At 39.7% G+C, this 12,138-nt stretch overlaps 1 protein-coding gene across 6 annotated transcripts in view; it reads right to left on the bottom strand.

The window, feature by feature from the left end:
- Positions 1 to 492: 492 nt before the first annotated feature.
- The window catches only part of LOC106873584 (CD9 antigen), a 166,583-nt gene continuing 154,937 nt past the window's right edge, over positions 493 to 12,138 (bottom strand). For all 6 annotated transcript variants that reach the window (XM_089354639.1, XM_089354641.1, XM_052969171.2 and 3 more), the window contains 7 exons: positions 9,598 to 9,804; positions 7,905 to 7,979; positions 5,550 to 5,657; positions 4,884 to 4,958; positions 2,915 to 3,019; positions 2,515 to 2,598; positions 493 to 842 (listed from right to left, as the gene is read on the bottom strand). In XM_089354639.1, the coding sequence (XP_089210765.1) occupies positions 777 to 842; positions 2,515 to 2,598; positions 2,915 to 3,019; positions 4,884 to 4,958; positions 5,550 to 5,657; positions 7,905 to 7,979; positions 9,598 to 9,804 (720 nt within the window). In that variant the 3' untranslated portion in view covers positions 493 to 776. The remainder of the gene's footprint in view (positions 843 to 2,514; positions 2,599 to 2,914; positions 3,020 to 4,883; positions 4,959 to 5,549; positions 5,658 to 7,904; positions 7,980 to 9,597; positions 9,805 to 12,138) is intronic.

Raw genomic sequence — 12,138 nt, 5'->3', positions numbered from 1 at the left:
TTCATAACCACTGGTTAATTAAAATATGCTTAATCAAGATGGTGGTTTTTGCCAATGCTTTCGAAACACTTAACCATTGCGTTTGTGAAAGTGAATTACTGGTATTTAGATAAAATAGATTATTGTCGCTGTTTAATGTGAAAAAATGGTCGGTCGACTCCGTAGAAACTTGGGTAGATTCTATGTGTTTATGTAAGTGTGTGGCAAATCTATAGCATAATTCTGCTGGTAGCAGGGGTTATTTCAGTGGTTGTGGTGGTGGTGGTGGTACTGATGGTGTTAGTATGGTTAATTCCTAGTGGTGGTGGGAGGTAGGGGTAAGACGAGAAGAAGAAGAAGAAGAGCATTGCAGCAGTGACATATGATGCCATGTTAAAAGAGAGAGGGGATGGGGGTGGAGAGAATGAGAAACTGGGGACATGGGGGTGGGGGAGTTGTGGGTAGGGGCAGGGGAAGAGGAGGATTAGTAAAAAAAATTAGACCCAGAAAATGTTTATTTTTTTTTTCTTTTACAAAAAAAAAGGAAGTAAAAAAAATAATGGAAACATTGAAGTTTATGAAGCAAAAAATGTTTTTTTTTCTTTTTTTCTTTTTGGTGTGTATTTTGTATTTTTTTTTAAATTGTGGAAGATGGTAAGGAAGAAGGGAACGAGAGAAAGGTTTGGGTTGGAAGTGGTAGTGGTGGGGGCAGAATCAACACGACAGTACAGGCAAAATGGCCACATATCACCAACAACAACAACAGCAACAACAACAACAACAACATCAATAGCAGATCAACAGGAAGCAGTCTCTCTGTTCGTTTCTCGGCACAGGAAGATGGATACGATCAAGCCAAACATCTGCAAGAAAGAAGAATAAGACGTCTTAGACAGGGTGTGTATGTGTTTGTGTTTTTGTGTGTGTGTGTGTGTGTGTGTGTGTGTGTGTGTGTGTGTGTGTGTGTGACACTCCAGCCTTTGATCACCTCCTCCAATGCCCCCTCCCCTCTCAAAGGATCTTTGTCCTGAAAGTTACTTGGTGATCCTGTCAGTGCAGGTGCCACTTAAAAAGCATCCAGTCCACACTGTAAAGTGGTCGGCATTTGGAAGGGCATCCAGCAGTAAAAACCTTGCCAAAACTGACCTCGCCTGTGCTTGTGCCACGTAAAAAGCATTAAGTCCACTCTGCTGAGTGGTTGGTGTTAGGAAGGGCATCCAGTTGTAAAAATGCTGCCAAAACAGTCACAGAAGACTGGGGCAGGCTCCAGCCTGGCCAGCTCTTGTCAAACCGTTCCACCCATGCCAGCTTGGAAGGCAGACGTTAAACAATGAGGATGATGAAATCATCATCATCATCATCATCATCATCATCGTTTAACGTCCGCTTTCCATGCTAGCATGGGTTGGACGATTTGACTGAGGACTGGTGAAACCGGATGGCAACACCAGGCTCCAGTCTGATTTGGCAGAGTTTCTACAGCTGGATGCCCTTCCTAACGCCAACCACTCAGAGAGTATATATATACTGTAAAAACCCATGTAATTTGTGCACCTGTGTAATTTACGCAGGTGATTTTCAGGATAAAATTTGTTAAAAATAAGCTTCAACTCATATAAAATTTGCACCCAAAAGTTTTCAGAATTGCTGATATGGCCAGTGGGGAAAAGGTTTTCAATCTAGTTGTATTTAGCATAATTTCACTTGCTTATGATTAGATTTTATTAAATTTTGCTTAAATAAAAATAATTTCTGTTTAACAGGTATCACATTGAAAGCTATTAAATTACAAAATGTCTGTGTTGTTTATACTAAACTTTATTTTACATTTCTTGCCCACAAGGGATTATGCCTGCACCTATACAGCCACACCTGCGCCTATATGTCTCAGGTGTGTTGAAAACCCCAAAATAAACTGTGTGTGAGGGTCTGTTCATTTATTTTCAATTTTCTACAACTAATGCCAACATTCAGATTTTAATATGAAGTCTTATAATAAGGTTTAACTTTCCTCTAAGTGCAGTCAAGCTTTAAGTTTAATTTTTTATCCTTTATTTGTTTCAGGGATTAGACTGCGGCCAAAATTTTAGTCAAACACATCAACTTCAGTAGCTATTTTATTTTTTAGCCTGGTTCTTATTCTTGGGGTCTCTTTTGCCAAACCACTAAGTTACAGGGACATCACAACACCAACACCGGTTGTGAAGTGGTGGAGGTGGATAAACACACTGAGACACACATGGTGGGCTTCTTTCAATTTCTGTCCACCAAATCCACTCACAAGGATTTGATTAGCCTGGGGTTATTGCAGAAGGTACATGCCCAAGGTGCCACGCAGTGGGACTGAACCGAGAATCATGTGGTTGGAAAGCAAACTTCTTACCACACATGCATTTTTTTTTTTTTTTTTTAACTAGTGTTACTGATGTGTCAACGGCAGCACAAAGTGTTAGTAATGTGTGTTAATATGGAGCGTCACAGTTTTGCACTGATTGGTGATGTTATCAACTGTGCCCCCAAGGAGACAATACTTACCTCCAACACTGCAATACCACAGCCAACACCTATCAGAATATCCAAGTGCTTGCTGATCCAGCTTGCCATTTCATCTCGACATCCCTACAAAACAAAGGTTGAATTCGGGTCTGTTAGTGTTAGTGGACCTTACAAAAATATTTTTAAGATTTATAAAAATCGTTTAGGAAAATCATTTTGTGATTTAGAAAAACCTTTGATATTTATTACAAAGATAATAAACCCTTTTGGTGAAATCAAAAAGATTTGATGACAGAAATGAGCTCAAGTACAACACAAACGTTTGATCACTAGAAACAAATCATTCGTGCCGATTGTTCAACAAGAAGCTGTAACTCCCTCATCTATTATTTACAACAGAAAAGTCCATCTATTAAATTAATAACAACTGTAGACCTACCTTAGTGTTGAATTCTGAGATCATGCTAATGCATTCATTCTCCTCAACATACTCCGGGTCCAGAGGGTTGTTGTTTGACATCTTACAGCAAGACCTGGGCAGTTTCTGATAAAAATAAGACATACTTTATTATTTTAATTCCAGAAATAATATTCATTATCATTATTAAAATTATCACCATTATAATTAACATTTGACTTCATTTTGTCACTGTTATGTAATTATCATTATTTCTTGAATAAAATGTCAATTATTGTAGGAAAAGAAGTATAGTTGACTGTATCATCTGCAGTATATTACTGGTATTGTTTTTCTTAACCCTGCCAACCAATTCATTATAATAATTATTTGTTTATAGATACTGTTTAAAAATTTGTGGTCTTGTGCCTATGTTAAAAATTAACCCTGACAGAATGAAAGACAAAAATCAGTTGAAATAGTTTTGAATTATAAAAAAAATGCTGAGCGGAATATGACTAGATGTTGATTTTTAACATTGGTCCACTGTCCCTTGCTTTAGTAGACACCAGCACTTGGTATAGTGGTTTCTCCAGTTAACACTGCCAGTACTTGGTATGATGGGTCCTCTCGTTGAGGCCACAGTACTTGCTATAAGCTATAAAAACTCAACCTGTCAGTACTTGTTATGAGGGTGCTTCAAATCAGTTTTATATGGGGAGTCTTTGTCATGAAGGAAGTGGCAATTTCTACGAGGCTGCTGTGTGTTGATTTTCTGACTGAGATCCAGCTTGCCATGTGTCAGGGCGCATCGTTGTTGTGAAGAATTCAGACATTAAGATTTCCTGCATGGACCCACATGACAGACCAACAACATCAGCAATGTCGTTGATTGTCATACAATGATCCTCATACACAAGCTGATGGATTTTCTCCACATTTCTGGGGTGGGTGATGCTTTTGGCAGGTCTTCCAGATTGCTCATAGCCTTCCAGGAATGTTTCTACTTTTGAAGCACCCATCGCCACTTGAAACATTGCATATGACCCATTGCCTCATTGCCATAAGCTCGCTGAAGCATGCTCAATGTCTCTGTGGCAAACTTCCCTAGTTTAACGCAAAATTTTATGTTGGCTCTTTGTGCCAAATTCCTGTCCTTGACAAAAATCACAGACTACAGCAACTATGTGACCACAAAAACACAAATTTCATAACTTGTGAAGTAAACACAGTGATGCCACTCAGCACACTGCCTCATGAAGGTCACTGCTAGCTCTCACTACACATGCAACCGTGTGCTGGCATCTGTTGGCATGCTACAGAACTAGTCCGGGAACTTTTTGACACCACTTCCCATTCGTCAGACAGAACCAAAACTGTCTGATGAATGGGAATGTGAAACTCTGAGTAACAGTCTTTGCAGCTTTAATAATAAAGTATATTATTCTACCTCCGGTATTTGAGTACTATTTTTTCCACCTTGTTTCGCATTTATGTGCTTACTCTGGTGTGTGTATATATATATATATATATATATATATATATATATATATATATACACACACACACACACACACACACACATTTGTGCTGCAAGACTCCTGATGTGAAATCATTTGTTGAAACAAATATTGTATATTGGGATGGTCATTTCGCTTTTTTTTTTGCCAAATAAACACACACACATGCACTATATATTTATTCTTCAGTTGTTGATTAACGATGACAGAGAGCAAGTAAGAGACTAAAAGGAAAATCAGATCCCTTTCAGGCAGGGTCTCTAGAATTTTTCGAAGTGGGGCCCAAGGTCAGAATGGAGTACAATTCCAGGACAAAAAGGGAATAATAACATTATTTAGAAGGGAGCACTTCTTTTCTTGAGATGGGCATGTGCCCCTCAGGCCCCCATTCCTTGGGTTCACCCCCTGCATTTGTTGACTAACATCAAATGTGAGAAAGACCGATGCTGAAAGAGGAGATGAAAAGACTGAAGGATTTTCCTCACACTCACCATGGTCCTGTTGAAGCTTTCGTACCATGTGCTGTTGATGTAGTCCCTTGCCCCTAAGGCTCCACAGCACTTACCCTGAAAATAGCAGGCACAAAGAAATCGTTAATCCTCCATTAAAAGATTGTTAGCCAATGAATTAGACTGGAATAAAAAGAAATTAATAAAGAGAGAGAGAGAGAGAGAGAGAGAGAAGGAAAGAGAAGAGAGCAGGAAAGAGAAGAGAGAAAGAAAGAGAGGAAGGGAGAAAGTGAGAGAAAAAGAGAAAAAAGAGAGAGATAAGAGAGAGAGAAGGGAGAGAGAAAAGGGAGAGAGTGAAGGAGACAGAGAGACAGAGAGATAAAGGGTAGAGAGAAGGAAAGAGAAGAGAGAAGGAAAGAGAAGAGAGAAGGAAAGAGGAAGGAGAAAGGGCGGGAAAGAGAGAGAGAGAGAGAAAAAAAAGAAAGAGAGGAAGGGAGAAAGTGAGAGAGAAAGAGAAAAAGAAAGTGGTAAGAGAGAAAGAGAGAAATAAAGGAGAGAGAGGGAGAGGTAAGGAAGGGTATGTGAGAGAAAGAGAGAGGTGAGAGTTATGTAAGAAAGTAAGAGAGAGGGGGGGATGGAAAGAAGGAGAAAAAAGGGGGGGCGTGTGTGTGTGTGGGGGGGGGAAAGACTGGTAGGAAAATGCCTCACCTCCATCTGAATGATATCCCAAGTTGTTGAAGTGACTTGGTGGGTGGGGGTGCCGTATTTTGTCTTGACAAACTTCTGCAGGTTACTTGCCAGGTTTTCACCAAGAATCTGCAAACAAAAAAAGACCAGACAATAACATCATCATCACCACCACCACCATCATCATCATCATCGTTTAACGTCCGCTTTCCATGCTGGCATGGGTTGGATGGTTTCAGAGGAGCCAGCCAGGCAGGGGCTGGCACCAGACATCTGTGTCTGTTTTGGCAGGGTTTCTAATGGCCGGATGCCCTTCCTGACACCAACCACTTTACAATGTGAGCTGGATACTTTTCATGTGGCATCAGCATTTAATTTCTGCTTCCCATACTGGCATGGATTGGACGCTTTGACATGAGATGCAAGGCTAGAAGCCACACAAGGCTCCATTTATCTGTTTTGACAAGGTTCTACAGCTTCCCTTCCTAATGCCAACCATTCTACAGAGTGCACTGGGTGTCTTTTACATGGAACCAACAACATGATTCATATTGAGTCACATGTTTGGCAACACATATGAACCAAATTCTAAAGAGAGCAATATTACAGTCTCAAGAAAAACAAGTCTAATTAAGAATTGAAAAGATCAGTGAAACACTTCATCTCCATCTTTTAGTTTAATAATTCATCCATTCAGCATCTCTGCCAGATAGGAAGGTTGTGAGGGTAAAGACTTCAGGCATTTCCTCCTTAGTGTCCTATCTGAAGCAATCATCATTATTCTTTCCAGCAGGATTCTCAAGCATGGGCAAATGAGACCATGGATATTATCTATCACACCAGTAGAAGCTGTCAAATCTTTCCTAATAAAATAGGTTTGTGATCAAAAACATTGACTATCCAAACTTTTTAATATTTTTCTGGTACAAAATTTCATTATCCAACGTGTCCTTTCTTCTAAGACAGTAGAGTGTATATTAAGGGAGATTTAGCTGCCATTTCTAGCAAACCGAGCTCCAAACTTCATAAAGCTTGATCGTGTCGTACTTAATACAGAACTAATCGTAGAAACCGTTGATTCAATCAAGAAAGATAACTCTAAATTATTTTTATGAGTTATTTCCCTTGACCCATCGCAAGAACCCGGTTTTCTGTTTTTGTTTCTTATTCACACACGCATCGACAAATACAACGAATCGAAAGAAAAGATTAACTCCGTGAAATATCAATCAGAGTGATTGATATTCTTTGAGAAAAGTGATTTGAAACTGGAAAAAATAGTAAGATATTGAACATGTGCGTCTACGAATTTGCATAACCTAAAAACTTGAAACAAGAAAGTGGAGTCAGCATCGTCAGGTGAGATTAATTTATAAAATTATATACGAGATATACCGTTGTTGATAACAGAAAATACACTTTAAAAAAATAATGATGCGTCAATAAATCAGCCAAGTTAGGCCACCCATATGCAAATTTCTTAATTGTTTCATTTTTAGTTTGATTATTTCAATCCATAATATTTACAATTAAAGAATAATATTTAAACGAAATAAAAAGAAAGGGCAAGAAGGAAAAGGAAAAAAAGAATTAAGTAACGAAACTAAGGGGGAGGGGGACACACCCTTCGTTTCAGTCTGATCGGGGATCCCTGACACTCATTCCTGTAGACAAATTTTTAATCTGTTTGGTTCGATTAGCAATGAAATACCGAGCCGTTACCTATTTGATGGCACAAAAGATCCTTGAGCATATGAAATGCACCCCAATTTCAGCAGCAACTAAAACGTAAGACATGCAAGCAAATGAGGGAGCCTGGATGTAATCACTTGTCCAGCTAGCAATAGCAGTGAAAAATCCCTCAACTTACTATTGCAGCATTTTGGTGGGGAAGAAAGTGCTGCACAATGAATAACATGAGTCCCTGACCTCCCTTCCCTCACCAAATGGGACGGTCATGGCTGGATTGCTTTTTCATTGTAGGTCTGTTTAATGAGAGCTGACTTGAAAGTTGAACAACAATTACAAGAGCACACATGCATGCACGCACACACACCCTTAACCCAGACACGCTCAGATATACACATACACACGTGTATGCATGCATGCACACACACACACACTCACATGTATGCACATATGCACACACGCATGCATGCAAATATGCACTCACACATATGTACACATGCATGCACACACACATGTGCAAGCATGCATGAATGCACACACATGAACATATGCATGCACACACGCATGCGCAAGCACACACACATTTGCATGCACGTCTGTACAGGCAGACACACACTCATGTGCTTGCAACCATGTGTGAACCCAGTGCGCATTTACAAAGTGTTGCAATATAAAGAGCGCACAAACCTCCTTCTTATAAAGGGCAGCCAAGATCCCTGCAGCCAGTTCTCCGGCCATGATGCACAGCAAGAAGAAGAAATACTGCAACAGAAAAGAACACAGAAATATAAAAACCACAAAAATTAGAGAAATGATTATTCAATGAGCAAAGGATTTGATCCCAGGACTCTAGGTTTAGTTTTATTTTATTTTCCATGAGTCCAAAGACTCATAAGAGCGGTCCCCTGATTTCCATTGTGTATTAACTGAGATTACCAAATTTCCCCTGGAAAGGACATCCGTCTGTTGCAGGGCTGAAGAAGTTTTTGAGGGGAGGGGACCAAGTCGATTATATCAGCCCCAGTACATGACTGGTACTTTACGGTATTGACCTCTGACAGGATGAAAGGTAAAGTTGACCTCGGTGATATGTAAGGGTGGCGATATATTAAGGTGGCGAGCTGGCAGAATCACACCGGGCGAAATGCTTGGCGGTATTTCATCTGCCGTTACATTCTGAGTTCAAATTCTGCCAAGGTTGACTTTACCTTTCATCCTTTTGGGGTCGATAAATTAAGTACCAGTTATGCACTGGGGTCAATCTGATCGACTTAATCCCTTTGTCTGTCCTTGTTTGTCCCCGCTATGTTTAGCCCCTTGTGGGCAATAAAGAAATAAATATAAAGAGTGGCAAGAAATCCCATGAAGCATTTTGTCTGACATGCTAACACTGATTGACAGCTTGCTGCATTTATTGAAGTATGAAGATTAATTATATGCAGTGCACCACTTGTGCATCACTGCACTATTTCACACAGCTTCAGAACTTGCTCTACGTCATCAAAATACTTATCAGTTTCCAGTTGCTTTGACATACTATATTCTTTTCTACTCAAAATTTTCGGGAAGCGGGGGGGGGGGGAAGTTGATTGGATTGACCCCAGTATGCAACTGATACTTCATTTATCGATGCTAAAAGGATGAAAGGCAAAGTTGACCTCAGAGGAATTTGAACTCAGAACGTAGTGGCAAATGAAATACCGCTAAGCATTTCGCCCAACGTGCTAATGTTTCTTATTTCTTTATTGCCCATAAGGGGCTAAACATAGAGGGGACAAACAAGGACAGACAAACGGATTAAGTCAATTATATCGACCCCAGTGCGTAACTGGTACTTATTTAATCATAATCAACTGTTCCTCCTCTCTTTTCTTTTACCCAAAACCAAGAACTCCCCCCCCCCCTCATACTCATGACTTGTGAATACAGTACTAAAGTGTCCTTAACAAAATCTGAATTATTTTTAACGCTGGCATTCATCTTCTGTTATATCTAATGAGTGGGGAGTTGGGCATCTCTACTCAGGACAGGTTTGTGACTTCAACGTCATTGTTTCAACATTCACTTTTTCAAGCTTTTAGGGGTTAGATGGAATTTACTGAAATGAATTCTCTATGGCTGGAAGTTCTTCTTGTCACTAACCTTCATCTATTTCCATTCAAAGTAAAAACATAATAGGATTATTTTAAACATTAAATAACTATGAGTGTCCACCTGAGTAAAATAGGGATCAAAAGGGTCCTTAGAAAAAAAAAAAAAAAAAAGGGGTTAAGTACCACTATATTAAAGGGTTAAATAGAATGAACAACTCTGCCGAAGAAGAGAGAGAGACTAATATAAATAAGAAGAAAAGAAAGAAGATAAGATGGCAATTACTTACAAATCCGAGAAGACACTTGCTCTTTCGGATTGCTCCACAGCATCCACAGAACCCAACGAGGAAAACAAATACACCAAACGCTATTAAGATGTAGGATGATGTCCTGAAGTACGGGTCTTCCGTTTCCACCGTTATCTCAAACCGGTTTACGATGTTGGGGTCAACAACCATCCATACTCCGACCCCGAGGATGGCCACTCCAGACAACTGCAAGTATAAAAATTAAAAACAGATAATGGTCGATGTCGTTACAACTTCTATCTTCTGTAAAATTATAATTGTTTTCACAATTAATTTCCTTTTTAGAGAGAAAATAATTAATTACATTAAGATCGAGTTTTGATAAGCTTGGTCTTTAATTGTTATCAGATGACTTGCTCCTGGATGTGTACAGGGTTCCAGACTAGATTTGAACTCAGAATTTTTATTTAAACTCATGCAAGAAAACACCTTATCTTATTTCAGTCACTGGACTGGGGCCATGCTAGGACCATGCTGGGGCACTACCTTGATGAGTTTAACCTCCACTTTTCCATGCTTGCCTGGGTCAGGTGGAATTTGTTGGGGGTAGATTTTCTACAGCCAGATGTCCTTCCTGTCACCAACGTTCACAGTTTCCAAGCAAGGTAACATTTTCCCATGACAGACAAATGTTCACGAAAAATTGGAAATGAACAACCTTACTTGTATAACAGTGATGCTTGTTTACAGCCATCACATGATGTCAACACAAGGCCACACACACAGGCGCACACAATAGAAATGATTTCAAATGATTTTTAGTGTCATATAATATATCTCAACTAGTTTTTTTGTCTTGGAATGTAACAGAATCTTCATCAGTCGTTTATGCCAGGCTTGGTTGTATGGTTAAGACGCTTGCTTCCTAACCATGTCATCTCAGGTTCAATCCCACCCTGTGGCATTTTGCTATAGTTTCATGTTTCTTTATTGCCCACAAGGGGCTAAACATAGAGGGATTCAAACAAGGACAGACAGAGGGATTAAGTCGATTACATCAACCCCAGTGCATAACTGGTACTTAATTTATCGACCCCGAAAGGATGAACGGCAAAGTTAACCTTGGCGGAATTTGAACTCATTTCGCCAGGTGTGCTAACGTTTCTGCCAGCTCGCCGCCTTTTTGCTATAGTTTCAGGTGAGTGAATTTGGTACATGGAAACTGGAAGAAGCCTATCATATATATATACATATATAAAATCTGCCTCAGCAAATTCCATTTGCATCATGCAAGCATGGAATAGCGGATGTCAAATTTAGAGAGCAGAACATGTGACTAAATTACATTTGACAGGAAGAAATTCCAATCAGGATATAATAAATTCCAGTTGCCCAGTTTGCTAAACAATCGAAATCTTAAACTCTAATTCACTCGAGTTAAATAAAACTTTAACTCAAGTTCCAATGTAATAAATTTCCAACACGAAACTAAACGAATTTACCAACACTAATTGGAGGGCTTCCAAACCACTGCAGTTCATTGCATCACTGCAATAAGCTGTGGAGTGTGGAAAATAGCAGAGCAGGCATTTTATTCACTTGCTGTATGTTTGCTTAAATTATAATAAAGCTGACTTTGTTGTTGTTATAGGGCAGCAATGAAGTAGTTTTCTCTATTGACTCATCAATAAACCATTTCTCTACCGATGGACTAACAAAATTGTCAAGATGAGGGCCTTTAACCCTTTTGCGTTCAATTTATTCTGTTAATTGTAAATCTTATAAGCATTCATCATAGTCTGTTTTACCCTGCTGGCATGGGTTGGACGATTTGACAGGGAACTGGCAAGGCTGGAGGGCTGCACCAGGCTCCAGTTGTCTGCCCTGGTACCGTTTCTATGCTTGGATGCCCTTCCTAACATCAACCACTTTACAGTGTGTACTGGGTGCCTTTTTCGTGGCACCAGTGCTTCACATGTGGCACCAACACAGGTGCTTCATGTGTGGCACTAACATGGGTGCTCTTACATGAAACCTACATGGTGCTTTTATGTGGCACCAGCACATGTGCTTTTACATGGTACTGGCATGGGTGCCTTTTACATGGCACAAGTGCTTTCATGTAGCACCAGCATGGGTGCTTTTACATGGAATGAGCCCACAAGACAAGGATCTCTTGGCTGAAAGAGGGAGTGGGGGGGCACATGGCCATAAAGGACAAACCGTAAGTATGGGTGACCATGATTTTACTTAGCGCCATGTGTCTTCTGAAGCAAAGCAAACCGTATTTTGAATTAATCGTGCATTATCTTTTAGCTTTGAGATTTTGATGATGTGACTGTTTATGTTTAGAATGACATTGTAGGGTAAGTGTGAGAGGCCAGATCTAGCTGGTTTGAACATAAAACTGGTAGAGGAAGAAGGCGATGAAGAAGAAGACAAAGATGAAGAAGATGAAGAAGGAGATAAAGAAGATGAAGAAGGAAACATTGAAGAAGATGATGATGAAGACGAAGAAGATGAGGCAGAAGAGGACAATGAAGAAGACAGCAAAGAAGATGACAAAGAAAAAGAGCAACA

This window comes from Octopus bimaculoides, chromosome 7 (genome assembly GCF_046866305.1).
Source record: "Octopus bimaculoides isolate indiv1 chromosome 7, ASM4686630v1, whole genome shotgun sequence".
NCBI lineage: Eukaryota > Metazoa > Mollusca > Cephalopoda > Octopoda > Octopodidae > Octopus > Octopus bimaculoides.
This window is presented reverse-complemented; position numbering and strand designations above follow the sequence as displayed.